At 37.2% G+C, this 24,321-nt stretch overlaps 1 protein-coding gene across 7 annotated transcripts in view; it reads right to left on the reverse strand.

Annotated features, from left to right (window-relative positions):
• EPHA6 (EPH receptor A6) overlaps positions 1 to 24,321 on the reverse strand; it is a 446,467-nt gene that overhangs the window by 138,044 nt on the left and 284,102 nt on the right. For 5 of the 7 annotated variants that reach the window (XR_010427681.1, XM_064643659.1, XM_064643655.1 and 2 more), the window contains exon 6: positions 10,923 to 11,047. The exons of the other annotated variants lie outside the window; for them this stretch is intronic. Coding sequence is in view for 4 of the 5 variants with exons in the window: in XM_064643659.1 (XP_064499729.1) it covers positions 10,923 to 11,047 (125 nt within the window). In the remaining variant the exon portion in view is untranslated. The remainder of the gene's footprint in view (positions 1 to 10,922; positions 11,048 to 24,321) is intronic. 7 annotated transcript variants of the gene reach the window in all.

The raw sequence follows: 24,321 nt of genomic DNA on the forward strand, positions 1-24,321 counted from the left end.
TAGATTACTAATGGTAAAAATCAACTCAAGTATTATTCAAAAGCTTTGCTGTCACCCTTGGACAGTAAAGCACAGCTTCTTCTGAGATGCCTAACATGAAGGTTTACTTCATAATGATATAATAAACCCGCTGGCAAACAGAGCACAACAGGAAACAGGAGCAGTCCTGAAAATTTGAGGACTGGAAGCCTTCTGTGACTCTCTTTGCTGTGAAACAAGCCCAGGGAAGTCTGTATACACAGCCAGTGGGCTGATTCCCAAGTCACTCATTTGGTGTATGATATTCATAGTTCAAATTTCTGAATGAGGTCCTGATGCCACTGCAGACAGGAGATCAACACAGGCAGTACAAGTTCCTTGTCCCCAAGCTCACCTTTAACACCCCCCCAGAGTCCAGCAATCTGCAGATTAGTGGGTTTCTAAATTAACTGAATTTGCTTCATTATGTTTTACAGCTCATGGACTTTTCGTCCATGAATTTGCTTAATTATTCTTTGAACCAATTTTGCTTGTGGCTTCCAAAACATCCCTAGGCAACAAGTTTAATTACAAACTGTGTTTAAAAAATACTGTGGGGATTTTTTAAAAAAATCTGCTTCCTGATGATTTTATTGAATATACTCTAGTTTCTTGTCTATAAGAAATAGTGAATAATCATGAATATCAGTGATATGTTCAGTCAATTCCAAAATATCTGTGTATACTGTAGGAACAGTACTTCTAGCTACAGATGGGAAGTAGGTCACTGGATAATGAAGTTTTTAAATTGAAAATGCCAGACCCTGGAGGAAAGATAACAAAAAGGGACAACTCCTTTGATGTAAAAAACCTGCAGTGTAAAACTCACAGTCCAAACACCTGAAGGTCTCTAAAGTTGCTGAGACATATGGCAGGCAATCTTCTCACCTGACGTGATCAGCATGGATAACATCACAGCTGTACACACCAAACTGCTGTATTCCTTCCTGGCAGAACTCAAAATTGTGGTGACCCTACTTCATACTGAGGTATGAAGACATTTTTGATGGAAAGAAGCATCTTACAACTGAAGTGGAACTTCAATGCAAGAGCAATCGTCCAATTCTTCACAAGACTTCTACAGTGATGGTGACTTGCTACAGTACAGAGTGACCAGTGCTCTCTTTTGACAAAAATAAAACACCTCCCCACCCCCAAAAAAACCCTTCCAAAAAACCCCCCCAAAACCCCGAAACAAAACCCCTCCCTCCCCTGCCCCCCCCCCCCCCCAAAAAAAAAAAACCACAACATATTTTCAAAGCTGCAAAAATCAAGTGATTCTACCAATCCAAAAATGCCAGGATTTTGACTAGGGTTCCTTTTCGGTGCTGGAGGTTTCATCAGGTTTGTAACACCTTGCTGGAAAATTTTAACTGCTATGTGTGATATATGCAGCTTTGAAAACACTCTTGTGAAAACTACACACTGTATGAAAAACCTCTTGTGGAAACACCCTTTCCAAGGCTTTTCTAAAATACGTTTCAGCCTTTTAGGATGTCAGGACAAGTAGAGTGACCAGGCTTATTTTAAAATTAGTTTAAGACTAGTTTGAATCTTCTGCATAAATACTTTTTAATATTAGAAGAGCAGAGGAAGGTTTTCATTTGCTACAGAATATTTTCTACCTGCCAAACACTGAAAAGATCCTTATTGATATACAGCAGCTTGAAAACAAGGCATACTTCGAGCAAAACTGCCCATAGTTGTTTACTTGGCTCATAGATACACATAAGAGAGCTATTACAGTGGTATTAATAAAACTATCTCTTTTATTTACCTAAGCAAAATATCTACTCTCATAGACTGAATTGATTCAGATTGCTATTCTGGTTCTGGAATAAAGAAATGACTGCAGTCATTAGGATTCATTTCAGACTACATGAATGTTACATGATAACAAGGCTTTCATATGCTGTGTATACAGTTCTTTGGGACAAACACTTTCCTTTTCAAAGAAAATCAGGATTTAAAAGTACAGAATAATGTTGACAATATTAATTTAGATTTTAACCACCCAACAAAAAGTCAGTTTTGAAGGAAGTATTTTGGCTCTGAAAAAGAAAGTCTGACACTAATGTTTGACTTTAATCACTCCAATGCCAATAATAAATCAGAGGCAAGATGGAAGCTGCTGATCTCTATATAGAGATTGCACAGTGTTTTTCATTATGCAAGGCTCTTCAGATATAAATATAGAAGAACTATTGAAAAGTCAGTGAAATATCACATTTTTTGTGTATTTGTGAGTGTGTGTGTGCATCTTTTTGTGTCTCAGTGCAGGCAGACAGCAAACATCTATCTTGTAATGTTAACTCAAAAGGGCTGAATTCACCTGTGGTGTCATGACTTATATTGCAGAACCTGGCATTACATCAACAATAAATACAGCATCTTATTTAAATTTATGTTTTCTTCAAACACCTCAGTGAGCTAATGGAATGTAAAGCAAAAACAGAAATCTTTTTTTTTCCAATTAGTTTAACATGAATTTCAAGGGTAAAGTAAACAATCTAATGAGTAAATTAAAATGCTGATTTTACACTGACAAAGCAAGATTTCTTCAAGTTTCTTGGGAAAAGCCCATTTCTAGTGGAGCTAACTTAGCAGAAATATTATTTTTGGAGGTGGTAAAAACAACAACAACAATAACAAGTCTGAAAAGATGTTAATGAAATTTACAGATTGGTGTCAATACCTTTTTAAAAAGAGCTCCCTCAGTCTCTAAAGAATTATGTGAGTATAATATGAGTACTTGCAGTATATGCAAGAAAAACAGATAGTTTGTACAAGGTCACCGCAAATACAAGCTGCATCAACCTGGGGAAGTTCCTACAGCAGCATAAATGTGTTTATGAGCAGCAGGTGAATTCCTGCAAAAGACTCTAAAGCCATTAACAGCTCGGTAAGGAGTACATAATAATGGGTTGTTAACTCAGCCATCCCAAGCACATCAAGAAAGGGCACTTTGAAACTACTAATACTAATACATTACAACACTGTAAAAGACAAAGGGAGAATTTTAACACTATGTCTCTTTGAATCATTAAAATAAACATTTGTGATTTCATTAGGGTACAAAACTAACAAAACTGCATGGGAAGTACTGGATGAGATACCCTTTCTGTGAATTCAAATTGGTTAACAGAGTTGCTACTCAGAATGAAAAGCTCCTCTAATGTGCATTTTTCATTTCATTTTCACCATGTCCCCACACCAAACCCACAGCTTTTATTTAATACACAGTAAAATATATACTAATATTAAACATGAAAGTAGTATGTTTTAATGCATTAAAATTGAATGGCTCTCCTTAAATGAGCTTCCTCTTTCCCTCTGGATTTTATTCCCTTCTCCCAGAATGACTGATTTGGGGATGTTGGTGCTTTATAAGAAAGAGGTTGCCGATATTATGCAGTCAGCAGCTTCATCTTCATTTAATGTGAAAAAAAATGTTTAAAGTGGAAAACTAATAATCTGTCCCTTTCTATGATTAGGGTACAGTTGCAATGCAGTCTTGGAAATAGAGAGAGAGAGAGAAAAAAGGAACTTTCTCTGTTTTTACCCTCCAAAATGATACATGTCTTTTTATCTTTATCTACCCAATTATCTCTTGAATGCATCAAGGATTGCAGGAAGAAACTTTAAATTAAAAGATATCTCATATTGGAACATTCCTTCATTTAGACAAAGATATAAACCCATGTCTCTCAAGGTACGTCTTAATTTAATCTGTGAATACACCTTTATGGTTGCAAAACAACAATTTATGAACAGTAAGTCATTTGTGTATTATGAAAACGCTGTGGAAGCTTCAGTTTTTAAAATAGTTTAGGCTCATAGGTGAAGATTTTTAGAGAACTTTAAACATAGTTCTTCTTTTTAAGAGGGTCTAAAGGAAACATTCTGTCAGGTTTTAGAGAAACTGAGACCTAGATACTGCATTTAATTTATAAATAAGGAAATCACTTTCAGTTAGATGGCCATCTTTTGACAGGGACACTAGTTATATTCAGGTCATTGCTCACAAACGGGCCATTCTTTTTTGTAAAAATTTGTCAAACTGTCAAACCCAAAGTTGGACTCCTGAGTTTGTGTTAAGGTACCTGAGGGAACTTCAACTCTATTCTCATACTGAACTAAAACTTACTGGAACTAAACTCAGAGGTAAGCACACTGCAACTGGTTGATAGAAACAACAATAATAAAATGCTTTGTGAGGATATTATTTTGTTAAGTTAGGATTAAACATGCTAAACTCCATACCACTTCCTTTTATGCAATCCTCTCTGAAGAGACAATATTTCTTTTTCACAATATGTGCATCAAAACCATCTAAAGTTTGTCCTCAGGAGAGAGCTGAAACTCACTGCACTATAAAATAGCTGCTTCTGATTTTTGACCCCACCTAAACACATGCTTATGATTAACATCTGATTCCTGCAGTTAACATTATTATTATTGCTGTGTCAGTAAACAATTTTTAAAACATTTTTTCCTGAGGTTCAAATGCTGAAAGTCTAGCAAAGTGTTTAATAATTCTTTTTATTAGTAACTAACCCCCGCTATCAGTGAATTTAGCTTTCTTTGCTATATTTGCTGTGTTTGTTGTCTTCTGACAGTTTGCATACCTCCTATGCTTTTCCTACACCCTTAAAAATATTTGAAAATCATTTACCCAAAACCATTAATACACTTTTACTACATTTGTGCAGCTATTCTAGCAGTTACTGGAATAAGAATTGTACATGTAATTTTCCTTGGAGAAAATAGTATTAGGTAAAGACAAGAACACAAGAGCAGCAGAGACTTAAATTTGGTTGGCTGGGTTTTTTTTAATCAAATCTACAAGGCTTGCTAAAACAGCATTATATTTCTCATTGAGAATTTTTGGTTCAGCAGTAACAACAACAGTCATAACCCTTTAGGCTGCTTTAATATTAAATACAAAAGTTTAGAAGCTATCTCCAGATAACTGATGACAATGATTAGGAGACAAAGCCAAACCAGGCATCTAATAGAGAAGGCCTAGCTCAGGACTTCTATGATAAACCCTTTGCTGCATGGAATTGATATTTAGATGCCAGATTTCTTTTTATCCTAATAGTAATTATATCAGTGTCATTAATAATGGCTGCTGCAAGGTCCTTAGCTTCTTTCCTGCAGGCAAAAATTATATCTTGTCAGAGAGTCTTGTGATTGTTCACACTCATTTTCAATGGTTCTGAGACCTATTTTTTTCTTTTTTTTTAGAATCCAAGGCTTTTACAGTTTTTCTCCTGGGAAACTAGGTTAATAACAGCAGAACAGAAAAACTGAGAGGCTTGTTTAACATCACTTACTATGCTAAAATAAGCTCGGAGATTTTCATTTTAATGATTATATCCCAAAGCACATTTGTAGTGATTATTTTTTAAAAACATTCACCAGACATGGTTCATTTCCCAGGAGCTCTGAACGGCCAAGAATGCCAGAGGCACTCCTTGGAGCCCTGGAGCCCCACTGTGACATGCTGAGCTGTTCCTGCAGCTTTGAACAAATACTAAGATCTGCTTAATACTACTATGCAAAAGCTCTTATGTATCCCAAATATGCAATACTCTTGTTTTGATGAGAATGTGTTGAAAGTGTAATGAAAATGTATCATTGCATGAATCCCGTGTTTCTTGATTCCAGAAACTTGTAGGGAGCAAATTGTTATGTAAGCCTCAAACAACTTGAATAATTTGAAAAATACTGCAACGGGAAAGTGTTCATTAAAAAAAAAAAATTATTAGCTAGAAATTACCCAGCTAATCATTCAGCATTTTATCCTGAATATACTCACTGACTGGCTAGGCACATGAAGTGCTCCTATGCTTATCCCTACTGTTGGAAGCCTTTTCCTGTTCCCCAATCTTGTCACTGATGTTGACTTTCAAATTTAGTCAGGAAGCTTGAAAGGTTATCAAGCAATAAAAGAACATGCCTGGAGGAAGAACTAGTACATCCTAACAATGCAGCCACAACAGCACCAAATGAACTACATCTGCCCATGAGTTATGTCACACAGCCTGCAGGCCCCCTTCAGCCTCGTGACAATTGGAGCTAGGGCATATATTATTCTTCATGATTTAAAAACCTAACATAAAAGCAAAATCTGAACCAAGAATGTAATAACTGGTACTTCAAGGAAATAGGGAAGTTGTAACATAGTTGTGGCTGAAAAAAGCCATGTTTCTTCTGACTCATTTAAACATTATGCAAGATTGTAATTAAAGAGCTGGAAGATTGGAGAGGTTTGGCTATTTAAGTAGTAGGAGGCTGAGAGTCAATGAACCTCAAATGTGTCATATAGACCTCACAGAAAGGCACAGAGGAGAAATGACTAATTTTACTTCCCGTTTCCAAAATGTCACACAGAAATTCAGACTATTGTCTGATCTACAGGAAGTGGCTTCTTAAAAGAAATATCCATATCTTGTCTAATAAGAACACGTGTGGCTCCTGTTCACTGAGGTTGAATTCCAGACAATGCTCATGTAGGATTCGGTTAATTAACCTGAGAGGATCATAATGAAATATCTCCTTAGCTGGAGAAGACACAGAGGAACATCTGCTGTCCTAAACCAGGATGAGTCACACACCTTACACTGCCAGGTCACATGGGAATAAAAAATAGAATAAAACAGCTTGGACACTGGTGTGACAGGGAGCCTGGTGTGTTCCCAGGACTGAGCACAGCACAAGATTATCTGTTCCTCAAAAAATGAAGAAAAAAAAGTGACAAGAATATCAGTTGATAGCTCTGTACATCTTTTTGCCTTCAAAGCGCAGTGTGTAATCTATTATATATCTACACTCCTAAGGCTTTGAAATAATATTGTGTACATATTTCTAGAACAGGTAGATTTGCTTTAAACTACAGGATACTACAGGCAAACAGCTCTAAAAGACAAAATTACTTTCTTGTTTATAATATTCCGTATTAATTTTTGTAAAACTATTTCCGCCAGTCAAAACATTATGCACTGATAGTCTTAAATCTTTGCATTATTCCCATCATGTCATGTACCTTAAATTCAGTTACTCAAATTCAGGAGGGCTCATTTTAATCCACATTAATGATTATTCAAAGAAATAGGGGGCTTTGTTTTAATATTAGATTTTAAGAAGGAGCATCATTTCTCATGTAAGTTAAGTAAATACAGCTGTAGACTGATAGAAAAATTAACAAGGTCATACTGCTTTCTAATTCTTTAAATCTGGTACTTTGCTCTATCTCTCTGCCTCATCAGCTCTTCATCTCTTTTTCAAATCTCATTGGAAAACTAATTTCCCCCTTGCCTCCACTGCATGGTTATTTTCTCATTTTTATTTATTAATTCAACTCTAAATCATACTGGAATGGACAAAAAGTAATATCTGACATCCCACATATCCTGTCCACTCATTGTCCTATGGAGGTGGGTTAAATCTTTCATGTGAAAATAGCCTATGAGCTGCAAATTGAGTCTCCCAACAAAATGAAGTATTTTGCCAAAGGGATTTGGCTTTAGTGTAAATTTAATCAAAAGACAAGGAAGTAAAGAAATATCAACCAGCCCCACCTCCCCCAACATCTTGATTCAAAAGATATTCTCTACTTTCTCTATTTAGAGATATTGCAATGCCTTGGATATTGCTAGGGTGCATTCCATTAAAATCTCTTCTCTATAGACAGGCTCCCTTAGCTAATTATATATTATCTTGTGTGTAATAGAAAGTATAATCCAGCTGGTGTATTTGGGCCATCTGAGAGAACAAACAATACAGTTGCTGATACCTATACAGCTTGGTATGCTTGATACAGCTCTCAGGGAGCATTAATTTTTGATGATTAACTTCATGGGGCTGGGGGGAAAAGGGGAGGAATAAGCATTTTCCAGTTCAGCTGCACAACCTGAAGTGCAGCTGGTATGGTTTATATCCACTGTGTTCTGTGTTTCCTTTCCCAGGAGGGAATTCCTACAGAAGGACTCAGTGTCATTACAAGCCTCTAACAAGGCCATATCTTATCCCACTCCTTCATCTGTCTCAAACATGCAACGTTTTTGATGAGAGGTAAAGAGATTATGATGTCCTGGAATCTTGCAAAGAGTACAAGCTTTGGTCACTGTCTGAGTGACAGTTTTGAAGCATAAAAGTTTACTGCTGTTAGCAATGAAACTGAGATTATATTGTTGCATGGAGTTTGATTTTTAATGGGAAGGACAATACTGCCCATGAGAGACTTTTTCTTTTAGAAATTGTGGGCAGTTTGTGGATGATATCAAGGGATTATAAAGTATAATGTATAGACAACAGGGTGCAGAATGGGGCAGACATCCTGTATCAACAGAGATAATTTACAATGTTTACTATCTGAAGAGTCCAAAGAAGGTCTATGAAGAAATGCTTTTATAAGTACATCTTAGATCTCAAAGGGCAAACATTTAACTGAGTCTCTGTGTGTAACTGTAAAGGTTCACTTATCATTTAAGGTGACAAATGTTGCCAACTGTATAGGTTTCAGAATTATTATTGTTATTACTGTGACAGAACTCATAGCACCTTGGGCTGAATGTCTAGAAATTTTTGTTCTCCTCACAGGTCAAATCAGCTCTCTAATTATGTCCTAGGCTAGTTTATGTTCACCACATTTGTGACCCAAAAGCTGCAGAATGAACTGACCTCTTGTCACACAACAACATAAAAATGTACCATTTAATTCATAAACAAGAAACTAAAACCTGTACAGTCCATACAGAACTAGCTCACAATGGAATTTTGTTAGTCACAGGATTTTCATTCTACAGGCAGACAGAAAGCCAAACAATATCTGGTTATGATCCTGAATGTTCTACAGTAATTCACTGAATATTGTTCTGGATATGCATGGAAAGATGCATCTCTGTGTTCTGCATTCTCCATCTCTAATTTGTCTTATGACATTGTTGGAAACTGCCCCATTTTGGGGACTGCTTACAGTTTATTTGACAGCTATTCGATTTCTGAAGTTTACGTATCTTTCAGGAAACTCCAGGAGCCCATGGCAAGATATGACTTCCATTTATGACCCACAAAATTCCTACTGGTTATAATTAAAAGCAGACACGGTCCCTTAATGTACTGCCCAGTGATATATTGACAATTTTTCAAATGTCAACAAGGTATCTTAAAAGAAATAGCAGTAAATACTTGTAAAACTTTAGAATCCTGCATAATTCTTCAAAGTTTCACAAAGTTAATAAACTGATATAATCAGACGAATTTGGAGGATTGAGTGTTTGTATTTGCTGGAGACGTTCAATTTCTTACATTGTATATCAGAACAAACCCTCTTTTCTTTATTAAACACAAATGACAGGTAAAAAGGGATAAAAACAGGACTGCAAAAGTTATTCCATTTTTCTACCTAGTGTGTTTATTAGTATCTAAGGCTACTGGTTTCTGCATTTTTCTTACCTCCCTAAGACGTTAACAAAATTTCTGACTTTTTCATATTTAACATGTTCTTCAACTTTAGCAGCATTTTTTACTCTCTACTACAGGGATGCCTTTGTGGCAAATTCATACTAAATCCAGCAGACAATTATTTCACTTTCATCATATGTCTTGTGGGTGTGCAACAACATCCCTATTTTGTCACTTCTGCTGAAAACATGAATGCCAATATTCCCCTCTTTGAGGGTTACTGGGAAGCCTGAGAGATTACAGCTTCACTTGCTATGTCTACCCCTGACAAGACACAAACTATGCTATTTAACACACAGAGCTCCAAGGTGAAGAAGAACTGGAAGATGCCAGCAGTGTATTTTATCTCCCCACACCTAAGAGGGAAGAGAAGTAGTTAGAACATACTCCTATATTTTAAAAAGGTGGAAACAGAAAATGCTTTGTAAAAACAGACAGGAGTTGTTTAAACTGTATATAACAAAGGGCCACAAAGCCTGTGTATGTAGTCTTGCTGCACAAAGATCAAGGCTAATATCTAGATCTCTAAGGAAAGCTGTTTGCCTCGTCACTCAGCCGTGGCAGGTATTGGCAGATAATCTATTGATAAAGGATTTTAATAAAGATATAGAGAAGCTTTATAATTTACCATCCATACGAATGGTTATGGGTCTTTGGAACTGTTCCTCTTCAACTGAATAAAATCTCACAATTTCGCATGTTCAATATCAACAAATGAAACAAAGGAACTTCAAGTCATGCTGTGGCTTACTATGGTAATGGATTAAAACCTGAAGAACTTCCTCTAGTGTAGGGAAGTAGGGTTTCCTTGCTTTGGCTACCAAATATTCTAAGCAATCTGTCTTCTCCCTCTAACACTGCTATCGAAATTGTTTGGATTTCTTTCCCAGTTTACCCTTTTTTTCTGCACCATTAAAGCTGCAGCAATAGAGAAGTGCAATCAAGGAAGAAAATCCTCAGTTACTTACAGAGCCTAACATCCCCAAATCTTTCTTTCATGACTTGGTCTGTATTTCTGTTCTTTAAGCACAGATTATTGCTTTATTTAGCAAATGAAATCATGTTCCTATTCGCCTTAATTCTGCTGCTTCAGTGTCATTCTAATGTGACGTTTTTAGAGTCCATAAATCAAAATATGTTCAAGCATATGATCCATTTACCCACGTTTGTAAATGTGGCTACCATTTGACAAGTATATGTACGGTCTGCTTGCTGTTCTACTTGATTCTGATGTGAAACAAGACAGTCATTAACAAGTTAGAAGTAAACAACAAAAAAATCCAGTACAAAATAAAACGTCTACTTTAGCATACATAGCATTGCGTGTGGGATCAAGTGAAAAGTTTAAAGTATTTTTAAAAAATACTATTAAAAATATAAAACACATTGATCTTTAGGATCTGAATTTGGGTGATGCTGTAAGTGAGACCTACTTTCTCATAGTACTTGATCTCGTAGTCCAGAATTGCTCCATGGGGAAAGTCCGGCTCTTGCCAGGAGAGGGCAATGCTGTTTTGGGAAGCCCAGTCCTTCCTTACCATACCTATCAAGGTGGGTGCTGAAAGGGAAAAGGATAACTAAGGGTTAAAGATGAAGCACACGGTTTATCCTTTCAACCTACTGTCTGAGGACACCAACCCGAGGTGACTTTGAGTGACCTCCAGACAGCAAAGCATGACAGATGGCAATTGTCAGGGAAACCATATAACCTGGAATTAATGTCTCAAGCACACACTAGTAACTCCTTTGTTGAAGTGCAGAGCAGCTCCTGAAAAATGGCTGTATGCAAAAATACAGAAAGAAATGCCTGTGCTGGTCCCTACCACTGGCTGGGCACAACCAGGTGGCACTGCTGGCTCCGAGGGCATCTTGTCCAGAGCAGAACCACATTTCAGAGACAGTAAATTCTACATTCAGGTTAATCTTCATTCAATGGTATAATTCCAATGTGTGCAATGTACATTCAAATTTACTCTTATTTCTGCGAGTTGGGCTGGGAATTCAGGGAATTCAGCCCTTTGGTGAGGTGTCTGTGTGCATGGAAGAGCCAGCTTGTCAGGAACTGAGCTGTGGGCAAACTGTGGGGGCAAAGGTGCCCCCAAACCCACCTGCCATAATTGATGTTGCAGGTCTGCAGCGGCACAGTGAGTCGGAACTGCCTCCAGCAGCTTCTGGGATCCAACACGCATGGAATGGATGCACCCAAGAGCCAAATTATCTCACTACAGGTTTAAACAATTTTAAGAAATAGTTTTTCTGCCCTTTTAGGACTGAAGATACAGAGTTATCTATGCAGTAACTTCAAAATGGTGAAAAATCACATTCTAGAAAACGATCTTTGCTTATTTTATTAATCTGGTCAGGCATGCCAAAGGAGGTCTAATAATCTCCAGATGCTGATGTTGTTTTGACAGTACTGACATGCAGCTTTCCCAAATATTGCAGGAAAACCAGTCATGTTGTTCAACAGTCGTAAACACAACTGAGTAAGCTGAACAAACCAGTTACCATAACTGGCTCACAGCTTTCACTATCTGTCTTTCCAGTAAAAAATATCAGTTTATTACACCCCCTCCCCCATTCCTCTCTGTTATGAATCTTACTTAACTTCTTCTAAGTTTCCATGGAACATTCTCCTAAAAATAACACATTTTTATGACTTCTGGTTTTATCTTTTGAATGAAAGAGTCTCCCTAGAAATAAGAATCTCCTTCTAAGCACAAAATTTCACGCTTCAGTTTTCTTTCTTGTAAATATTTCAAGAAGTTAAAGAAATGAAAACAATAAATACATTCTAGAATGCAAAGAAATGCTGAAGAAAACAAAACTGGTTGTTTGGCTTCGAAAAAAGGGAAAATCTACACACAGACATGCACATCTTTCTCTGTGATAATACACTATCTGAGAGAGAAAACAAACTTCCATCCACCATCTCTCCTCCCTTTGGATAACTATTCTGTGGGATAATAGTCCAGTCCTCTCTGATGTGAAAAAAACCTCAACTCAACATGTCATACCAAATGAAAAAAAACTACCAAAGTGCTAAGTGGACAACACAGAGTTTATACAGGAAACTGTTCTACCCTTGTACTTAATGCCATTTTAACCACAGGACTGGTGCGAGGGTATCAGAGAAAAAAAAAAAAAAAGATTTCCTGCCATGCTGAATAAAAGATTAACCCAGTTTTCAGGAAGTCCTTAAAAAGCATAATGTAAATAACTGAACAGAATAAAATACAAACAAATAAATGAAAAGAATTTATAGGATTTGGACCACAATGTGATCCCTGGGTATGTATAACTACTCCCTCAGCTGACATGAAATTTTTACTCTTGAAACTGAGGGTGAAGCTGAGCTCTTGTAGTATTTCTGTGGGGCAAAATCAGCTGCTCCAACCAAGATACAAAGAAAGATCTGTTTAAAGGAAATCAGGAGGTAGCAAACATGGATTTGTATTTGCCAAACACTGATCAAGGGCCTAGGAGGGCATTGCTCTCTTAAATTTGTTTACTTCTTGCTATTTTGAGTCATTCACCGGTATTGAGCTGTGATTTACAGGTGGGGCTGAGGGAGCTGTAGCAACCTTCCAGATACATCTGGTGCACCCTGTGTGCCTGCTCCTGGGTGATGGACCTCAGCAGGAACACCTTCCCAGCACATTGTGGCTTCATCTCACCGCATTTGGGGGTTCCCTGGTTGGACAACCCAAACCTTGTGAAGTGATTAAGATGGATTACAGAAAATATCAGGTTAAGCTGTAGATAAAAGGGTATTCTTGGCCCCCCTAGGCTTTTAAAGTACAGATCGCTGATATAACGTGTCTTCAAATTATGACCCAACCTCTATAAGCTTTTCATATGTACTCAAGATGGGGATTTTTCTTTGTGTTCTGACTTCCAAATGTATTCAGCAATTTCTGCATGCTTTCAGCCTGAGCTCATGGCAGTAACTCTTCCATTTGAGGAACTGCATGTCAAAGCACAGTCCTGGCACATCAGAAGGTCCTCTCAAAAGTTCAGTATAAGAAAGAACCCAAGTCTGCTTTCTGGGAAACAACTCAGTAGCAAATTAAGGCAAGCAAATTATTTTAGATCTCTCCTACACCAGCTGTGCTTGACCTACACTTGAAACCGAACCCCCCCCACAGGAAGGCTCACATCACATCTGTAGCACTGTGCCAGCACTGAATCCTCTGAACCAAAATGCAGAGGTGTGCAGATAAGGCTGTGACTATGAGAAGCATTTGTATTTGTGTTAGGGTACTGGTAAAAACAAACAAAAAAAGTGTACTTTTTAACAAAAAGACACAAAAGAGCCACCACTGACCATTTCTTACCTGTGCAGAAGGATGCTCCTTCATTTGTCATACAGGATACCAGCCAGAAATTTATTGTAGGAAGAAAGGGATGAATAAAACCAAGTAATTAAAAGCTGCAGCCAGCTCAGTTTCTATTTCTTTTGTTGTGAAGTGCTACTAAAGGCACTGCTTTCTATGGAGAAATTTCAGCCTCTTATAACTGTTGCTCACTAGAGCAGAAGTCAATTAGACCCTAAAGATCCTATCCATTTATTGCTAAAGCTCTTTTTAGCCAGACAATTGTAAGATAGGTAAATCCTATTTTCCCATTTCTAAAGACTATTCTAATGTTCCTATGATGAATCAATGGGACGTTCTTTTAATTAGTTGTTTCAAATCCAGTAGCTGCAGGAGAACTCTAATTTGGTTCCCAATGAAACCATTTGAAAAAAAATAAATGCTTAGAAACTCAGCATGGCTTTTAATCACTTTAATGGCAGCATTTTCTTGCTATTGGTCCTAGGCTGAAGGGTGGTTTCTGAGCTCAGTCCTGATCTGTGTTTTGCACTGAGGATTCTTTGTACCATCTGCTCTCTGTTTTCTTCTATACTGTTATAAATTTCTTGAATTACAACGAGTCATCTTCAATGAGGTGAACTCCTCATTTAATTCAGTCTGAAAAGTTTCCTGGTCTTTTCAAATTTTTATTGAATAATGAAAGTTCATTCCTTATTTTATTATTTTATTATTTTATTTTATTCCTATTTTATTGTATTTTATTCTAAATGTATTTGCCTTCTCTCTATCAGAATTCTTTTCTTCTCATATGCTATATACAGGACAGAAAATGTGTATTTTAAATGATGACTGGATTACAGAGTCTTTTCTGTAGAAACTTTCTCTTTTTCTAAAGACGACTTCCATTATCTCTAAGTGTCTGATTTCAAAATAGATGATCTGTAGGGCTTCTGAAGCTTTTTTTCTTTAGAGCATTTTCTAACTGTCTTATTTCTTTTTTCATACTGGTTAAAGTAGACAAAGAACTGCCAGCATTTGTCTCCCCTTTCTAGGACTGAACAACTTTTATATGATGCCCATTCATGACGAAGAAGCTTCAGACCCAATGGCGGGTGACAACCAAAGCTCACCTGACATCTGTCTGTGCATGGAATACTCCCCCCCTTGTTACCTCATTTCAAATCTTATTTCTTTGGTGAAGAGAAACCAAAGATGTTTCTATACCTCTACCATTACCAATAATAATGTGAATTGCATAATTACAGGGTATTCTTTCCTTCAGACCTCTACCTGCTTCAAGGTTCAGGAAAGACCATACTCACCAAAATTTAGGGGTTTACCACATGTTTTCTGACAGTTGAGAGTGGAAGAGATATTAACGCTGTAAGGATTAATTTATGTTGACTTGGGTTTCATGTTTGTGTTTGTTAGACAGAAAACAAGAGAAAACTTGTTTTCTTGTTCATTAGGAGGAAAGGACTTTTTCAAGCTTATATCACAGGTTAATGGCACAAATTAAACCACACAGTAAACTCTGCTTAACACTATAGAAGTTATGGTTATCTAATAATCCCACACCCATTGAACAAAAATGTTAGGAGGTTAATGAAACAGAATAGAGATGTACCAAGGTCCAATTTTCAAGTGGTTTTCTGGATGGTAAAAACACTCTTTGCAATTTTTCTATACCAGAAAATGCTATTGTATTTATACAGTGTTTCACCAGCCTAAGTTCTGTAACTATATTAGAATTCCCATCCTATTGGATCCTGAGTATGATTTTATATTATACATAGAAATAAAAAGAAGACTGAGATTTTATTAATGATCCCACACTTGAAAAAGAATGTTATTTCAGGGCACAGCAAGAAAAATATTGATTTTACTTCTGATTCTGGAAAGTCTATTAGGAAGGTAATAAGCAGTAAAAAGATGCTTTCTCAGAGGAGACATTTTACTCCAGTAACAGAACTGGAAGTAATGAAGCAACATTTCCTGATCAGTGATTGTTCCTAATGCCACCCCTGACACATCTGATGGGTCAGCTGGCAAGGGTGTGGTTGTGCTGCCCATCATCCAGAGCACTCTTTGTTCCCGTTACATGATTATTAGTCCACCAGCAGAGATCAGTCCATCCTTTCTTTCTTTTTTTGTTTGTTTGTTCATCTTTCTGTTGCTATCTTTGTAGGATAAGGGAAGACAGACTCTTTAATGAGCAGGCAATGTCATAGGGATCCAGGAGGCCCATATTTATATTATTTTCTGGTTGTGCTCTAGAGATTTTCTTTAATCTTTTGACTGAGCTATCCTAACAAACAATGTGAATATCAGTAAGTTCTATTATTTGCAATACATGGGGACTGTCTTGTTAGAAGTGTGGGCTTGTGAATATAAAAGACTAAAAACTAAGCACAAGTTTACGTGGAAAAATCACAGAAATATGAACAGAAATTAAACTTTTATAAAATACCCCAGTTCATAACCCATCTTTCTGTATATTAAAGGTGTTCACATGGATGAAACATCTTTGGGTTTATGCTGAATTCAGTAAGAATTTGTTTTCTTACCGTAAAAGGTTGCTTTCAATTAGCACAATGACCAGATAAGATATTTGATTCTTCACATAATAGAGTCTCTTATCTGTTTAATCATTTCAGTGGTAACTCACAGTTACAATGCTTGGAGGGGAGACTATTAGTGGCACTAACCTTGGAGTTCAAAGTTGAGCATGGTGTTTCCCTGACAAGGCATTGGAGCCAGCAAATTAACAAGTTTAGAGTGAAAAAAAAATGGTTTTAATTTCATTTTCTTACACTAGTTCCCTAAAGGTTTGCATTCAAAAGACAGCATAGTAGTGCTTCTTTTGAAGCACTTCATCTACTGAAAATAGGCCTCCAGCAAGTTATAATTATCATGTCTCCCTCCATCCTAAATTCTCTCCCCTTGCAGATTTTCTTTGCTTGTTCAGAAATGGTGGAAGGAAGCCAACTGACCCCAATAACCTTGTCAAAGAATGGATTCTGCTACAGTGCTGTGGGCTAAAGGTCATGACAGATGCAACCCCCAAATTTCCTCCAGGGTAAATGTAGATTCATCAACATAACATTTTTCTTACTATGTTCCATAATGCAATTCTCTCTTCCTTGCTGCCTAATTTCTCTTTCATCTATTGTTGATCCTATGTAAGAAGACAGTAATTATTCATCCACACTATTTTGCAATACTACAGATTTTCTTTTACTTACAGAATGTGCTGCCATTCTTCATTTTGCAAGATTGAGACAGAAGCACTCTAGATCTTTACTTCTTAGAGGACCTACTCAGTTTCTGATTCTTCAAAGTGGATTTTAGTAGAAGATATTTAAAATAATTGTATAATATATCAGCTACCACTCAGTCTGTGTGAATGTTTTGCTCTCCCTGAAGTGCAAAACCCTCAGAGGTAAAAAGTATCGTGAGATACTTGACATAATTTATTACATAGTGAACAATTAAAAATATTTTAATTACAAGGTTTCTTCAAATAATAGCACTTTAAAAATCACATAAATGCTTTACATAAATATATGTTTTAAGGAGTTACTTCATATGCTCTGTATTGCTGAAGGAAGAGGAATAAATTCAGTTCAAAAGAGCATAGTAGGCAAAAATAAAATGAGTTGCCTGTCACATAAATGGAAATAATGTCAAATCAACAGCCTCTGACAACCAACAGGATTTTGATCAGACTAAGCAGATTCTTGGCTCCATTACATTGCCTTTTATGGCTGGAGCAGCAGGAGACAATGAGTGGCTTAAAGATCTAACAGGTCACTGAGATTCCTGAGGGAACAGTTCTCCCAAAACCAGAGCTTCTCTCTCCTTGTTTGGCAAAAGACACCACTAAGGTTGTGTGGGATTGGTATTATTATCTCACACCAGGTTTCAATAACCTATGGGGCTGAATGGCACAGCAAGAACACAGTAACTGGGGAAAAAAAAGCCCTTCACTTCATTTGCTTCTGTCAGGAATTTTTTTCTGGATCAAGTAACAGGCTGTTTGATGGCACAGGGGAGGGTGTAAGAGGCAAGTCATTCCCCTTCCTACGACCTCTTATGACAGTTTTAAACCCTGATGTGGCACCTACAGTGGGAGTAACAGAACACTATGTCCTTAAACATCAGATTTGCTGCTTTCACGAGCTCAAATGTTACGTGTTGTGCTGTTCACTGTTCCTCCTGGCTCAGACATTGGGCAAGTCACCGACTGTTGCTGTGTGTGCCCTCCTGGGGTACTGTTCCTGACATGCAGGATTCCTCTAGGAAAGAAGGCAGAGTGGCTTACAAGGTTTCCTTTTTCAGGAAATCTATGCTAAAAGAGAAGGAGGAGGGAGAAATTAGTTTCTCAGCAGACTCAGATTGCTACTATAACGATGTTAATCAGCGTGAAGAAAGATGTGTTCCAGCCAACATAAGTTAAAAATATCATGCCAGCATTGGTAGGTGCCCTGTGATATGGGGACAACCTGTGGGGATACATTTCTCCGGAGAACTTCGTTTTCAGCCTCCTGATGTAGCTTGGGAATTGCTACGAATTTATTTGAAATACAACTTGAGGTTAAGAAGGTGTCATTTATTGCAGCAAGGTGTCATTATGGAAACAGAGCTGTAACTAAGTCTCATTCAGCAACAACCCCTTCAGGGTCAACTGGAACCAAATTGCTCTGCAGAACTTCCTGCTGCTAAATTGATTCAGGAGCTTAAAAATGAAATAAGCAGGTTAAAAAGCACTAGGAAATCTGCAATCTTTTCAGTCCATTAATTGCTACTCGTCCTGTGATGTAACAAAGGCAAACATAAAATGTACACTCATTTCAGCAAATCTTTCCTGCTCATGTTTATACCAAAATATGAGACTAGATCAGATTGTAAGTAATTTTTTGTCAAACAGTACTCTACAGGTCTGAAAGGGGTTTTTCTTTTACCAAGAAAATTATGAACATTTTATTTGAACATCTTCTGTGACCCTTCTGTAAAAGCTGCGTTTGTTGGCATGTGCAGAGAATGTCAGAGCTACTGTACTTCAACATTTTGAGTGAATACGTGTAACTGCATGGAAAAACACTGGACTCTGACTTAAAATGTACATCCTTGAACAATTTCCACACAAATGTTGATTTTGACAAAGCATTTTATAAATCCTAGTGATGCTAAATAAATGTACCTTCGCAAATTAATTCCTCCAGTGATGATACAAACAAAATTACATAATATATTATAGACTACCTAAATGCTAAAAAGATTCAGAAGGTTTAGTCTATCTCTGTTTTACATAGGGTCAAGTATCTTTTAAATCTTTAATGTGTAGATGTACAGAAAAGCACACCCTTTAAAACTCTGGTACACAGACAAGAAACACTTCTAGAAGGCCAGTAAGTCAATGGTTTGTACTTGCTGCACATGAATCACTGGAAAGCACTGCTGCTGTGAAATGTATATTAGGTGCTTAATTTCTACTCCAGTAGAGTAGAATTTAACTTGAATCAAATAATTAAAAAACTTAGTTTTGGCAAGTGGTGTCAAATCCCTCTGTAGGTGGAAGATTTGATGCTGAACTTGTGCCAGTTAATCAAATGTATCCCCTAGTTTTAGCCACAGCATTCAATACATGTTTCACTGCCATTAGCTCAGAAACTTATTATAAAATCAACTCTGGAGCTTCTTTTAAAGGTGACCTCTAGAGCAAGGCAAGAGCAATTTTAGAGATGTCAACATCCTAAATATAGTGGTTTTTTTTTTTTTTTTTTTCAGTTGGGTATATCTATATGATCCAACACAGTGTCACAGGGACATATCTGGATTAGCCAGTTAGCTGGAGTACTGAAATTGATACAGCTGCATTGACGCAACCCCATTAACTCTTTGGAGAAGTTCTGAGTGTGCTGGAAATACAAAGGAAAGATATAAAGAACTGGAAAAGTACAGTTAATAAGACACTTGTGAGGTGAGATCAAGGAAAGATGGTGCACACTGCTTATGTGCAAATAATAGCAGTCTAAAGGTAAGTTGAAGTAATTACCTCCTGCTTTCTGTGAATGGCAGAAGGAGAGAATTTATGAACAGAAGTAGCATGGTCAAGTCATCAGGAAACCATAGACAAAATAGAGAGGTACAGGCTCTGAAGTCAATGATCATTTATGTCTTCTTTTACTTAGATCATGGGGATGTTTGCACAGCTCCTTGACTGAGGACGGGATCTCAGGGTGATGGATAGAAGCAATGACACTTGGAGGCATCGGGGAAAATCAACCCTAAAAGCAAAGAGCCACCAGCCTCTAATTTCTGTTATGTCTAGGACCTGAGGTTCAGAAGAGGTCAGTGGCTCTTTCTGGACTACTGTACACATATTCTGAAAACATATCACACTAATATTAAATGCATTTGAAAGATAAATGTCTTTTTTGTGTTTTCTTCTTTCAAGAAGATTGAGTCGCTTTAATTCACAAACACAAAACTGCAGAGTTGAAAAACCACTGGGATCTAAAGAGTTTTCACCTTTCTGACTCGTATAAAAATTAAAACACCTAGAAAGATGAGCAGCCTAGAAATTGATTGGATTATAGACAGTAAAATATGTTTCAAAGGAAGGTTTGTGGAAGCCTGGGCAATTATGGAATAACCTTTCAAAAGGGAAGTTTCTTCAACTATTTGCTACTAGTTAGGTCATGCCCTGAAGCTTGTGGTTTAATAGTTACTAGGCATATCCATCCTCATGGGTAGGCAACCTTCTGACAGAGATTTATGTGAGAAAGAAACCTGAACATTCACACTTCCAGGTCAATGCATGTCTTAGCTTAAGGATCCTGTCTTTTATTTCCAGGAAATTAATTATCCTATGACTGCCCTCCTAGCAAGAGCCTCTGAATTCTCAGAACTCTTCCATTATGCCACTTAGGTGTTTCAGTTTTTTTCCTTGGCACTGCCTTACTCAGTTTTTGTGTTCTTCAACATTCTGTGTGCTGAACTTTGCCCTTCTAGCTCTTTTCCAAGTCTGTTCCTCATCTCCTATCTCTATGCCAAAGCGACACAACAAAGGTGTTTCCTACAGGAAGAAAAAAAAAAAGCAGGAAGGTTTGAGGAGGAAAGCTGTTCACTGCTGTCCTTCACAAGCTCTTCTTGTCCAAGGAACAAAGTCTAGGTAACCTGCTGACACGTGCAGACTTTGCACTGGTCATTTTCTAAAGAGGACCATCAAAATTCTGCGGCCTCCAAAAACTTAGGAAGTTGACAGACACTGGTGCAAGAAACAGAGAAAACATGCCTTATTAACTAACATGCTACTGAATACATACAACTTGATTCTGGGATAAGTTTTTATCTATCTCTAAAGAGTCTCTTGCACTGCAGAAATTTTACAGAGAGAAAACACCCAGCTATGCAGCTTCAGTAGGTGCTTGTAAGGACTGATGGCTCCTGTCCACACAGAACATTAGTGATGTGGAGCTGAGTGCTTTGGGGTCTCACTTTGAAGTGCCTGATCCTCAGAATAAGATTTAGAGTTAAATTATGCTCTGTGCCCAATCCACTTTAACATTGTCAAAAGCAGAGGAGATCCAGAGCATGCACAAAAGCAGAACTTGAGAATGTAGACAACTTTCATTTTGACAGCTCATGTTAAACACCAGGGTCAGAATTAGTATTGCACTATTGCTTACAAGCAATAACTCATGAAATAATGATCTCATGAGCAAAATATTGTTCAGCCTCTTTTATCATTAAGTAAATCTTCTGGTTGCACAGAATAATTCTGTGCCAATAAACATATGGAAAATAATTAATGAAAAAATGGACTATTTTTGTACTGCAATTTTTTGTCCTAAAATATACTTGTTATCATTTTAAAGGTTCCCACATCCATAACATTGATTTGCTGAGCCATCATGCTAACCTTGCAATAAACCAGAATTTTCTATGTTTCATTAATGTTCACGATCACAAATTAGTTGTAGTATTGACTTAGTTAGTCATGACATGATTGGCAAGATATATTGTGATCAGGTTTGCAATTGCTTATGTTATTCAAGTTGATCTTCCCCTGAAATGTCCTTCCAAAAAATTTCACTTTGACTGAATGCATAAAATCTTGAGGAAGACAGGAAATTTTGAGAATTAATTCATTGGTTCTGGCGGACAAGAGAGGATTGAGCTGCTCTGAGAATGAACTCCTCTAACTGCTATAACTTTGAGTTTGTCAGTGTTTATTATCAATCCTCACTTGCTGGTCAGTTCCCATTATATTTACACCAGGGTATTCATCTGGTGCAAGAAACAGAGAAAACATGCCTTATTAACTAACATGCTACTGAATACATACAACTTGATTCTGGGATAAGTTTTTATCTATCTCTAAAGAGTCTCTTGCACTGCAGAAATTTTACAGAGAGAAAACACTCAGTTACTTTAGTCATCTAATTCCACAGGAACACCTAAAATTAGGAGTATTAGGACCGTGTATAAATAGTGTGAACAGAGAGGGCATCCAGATGGAGATGCAGAGCACATAGCTTAGGTGTCTAAAGTTACTGACCACCCTACACCTTTTTTGGTGTTCCACAAGTAACTCAGGCTCACAAACTTTCCCCAGGGGCTGTGGGATTTGTCTTTCAGTGCTGCTCGCCCTGAGACAGCTGAATTTCCTGTCCTCAAAAAAAAAATAAAATAAAATCCTGCAACATTGACTTTTCAAACAGTGAAACAAGACCTTAGAGAAAACAACAAAAGCCCATTTCACAGAGGAAATGTAGCAATTACATTTCTTCTAAAGCTTATAAAATGGCACGTCTTAAAAGTGTTGTGTCTGGTCCACGCTCTGCATTTCTTCTCAGTGCCTAGACTGGAAAGACAGAGCTGAGGCACAAGGTTCATCTTGGGGTTTTTTTTGCAGAGATAGGAACGAGCAAGACAAATGTTGTTCTGCCCCCAGCTTGGGCCTGTTAATCGCAGAGTGCTTTCTCAAACATACCCTGAATCTCTGCTAATGCACCTCTTCAGCTGGAAGCATCTCCTGTACTGTGTGGTCCTAATTTGTCCCTCAAGCACTGTGGTCAGTGGAGCTGCACAACAGAACAGGGAAAGGAATGTAGTTATGATGTGTGCAATTGTATATTTAAAATATACTCTCTCTGCCTATATTCATGCATGCATTTTATCTTTAAGCTATGTCTCTCACACAAGTATATCTACATACAAATAACTGCACTGACATAAAAGCTAATGAATTTTGCTCATAAAATTATACAAAGATGGAAAAGCCCATAAAACACTGAGTTCTCTTTCCTCAGCCAGTGAAAATGTCTCACCTTTAATCTACACTCAGAAACCACCTTACTGTTTTTTTTTAAGAAAACAATCACTGTAAGCCTACTGTATCCTATAAATTTTGGTGTAATATATTTAAAACAATTCATTAAACACTTCATAATGCAATCTGCATCAGAACCTCCCATCAGGTATTCAGGTATAATCTTGCTACTACATTTATATGCCAAGTTCAAAGATGTTGCTTACTTCCTTTTAAAATAGGTAGAAATACTAGTATGGTGCTTCAGATTCCAAGATAACAATAATCACTATTCCATGATGTTTTTCTAAGCTCACAATCCTGAATACAAAAGTCATGCAAAACAGCTGATAGGAGACATTTATTAGCACCCTCAAGTAATTGGAACTCGCAAGGAAGACAATAGCTGACATATTTCAGTGTTTAAACACGTTGATGAAATAATTAAGGAAATTTTATCTCTTTAAGAATGATTTCTAGACAGTTTATAATTCAGAATAATAATTTGTAAAATGCAATTGTTGTTATGATAAATACATAACTGAAATATTCAGCTCTCATAATTCTGTTTCAAGGGTCACATACAGACTGTTCTCAGAGTCTGAAACATCCACATTGCAAATAATCAATTCACAAATTGTTAAAGAGTGAATGCAATAATTTTTCTCTCTGAATAACACATATTTCCATGTAAAGACCTGCCAAGTCCTGCAGTCTCCCATGCCACCACCTCTGCTGATGGGCAGCCTGGCAAGGCTGCAGTGCTTTAGTCACAGGTGACACTGAGTGCATGATAAGTTTTGTAAGCTTATCAGGCGAGGAAAAAAGGAGAACTAACTGTGAGGAACCGTGGAAGGACTTCATGAGATCAACTGACTGGATAATAAAATGGCAGATGAAATTCAGAAGAGAGTGATGCACGTGGAAAAAGAAACCCTAAGTTCATAAGCAAAAAGGGCTCTGACCTGACCATCCCACCCACAAGCAAGGTTTTTGAGTTCTAATAAATAAATCTATAAAAATGCCAGCTCTGTGCTCAATTGTACTAAAAAAAGATTAGATAAAAAGTTAGGGATTACAAAGGAAAAGAGAACCATACAGATCTTCATAATGCCATGGCATATGTCCACATTTCAAACACATTTTGAATACTGTGTAAATTCAGTCCTCTTGCCTCAAAAATTGTCTGTCAGAACA

This window comes from Pseudopipra pipra, chromosome 2, assembly GCF_036250125.1.
Source record: "Pseudopipra pipra isolate bDixPip1 chromosome 2, bDixPip1.hap1, whole genome shotgun sequence".
Lineage (NCBI taxonomy): Eukaryota > Metazoa > Chordata > Aves > Passeriformes > Pipridae > Pseudopipra > Pseudopipra pipra.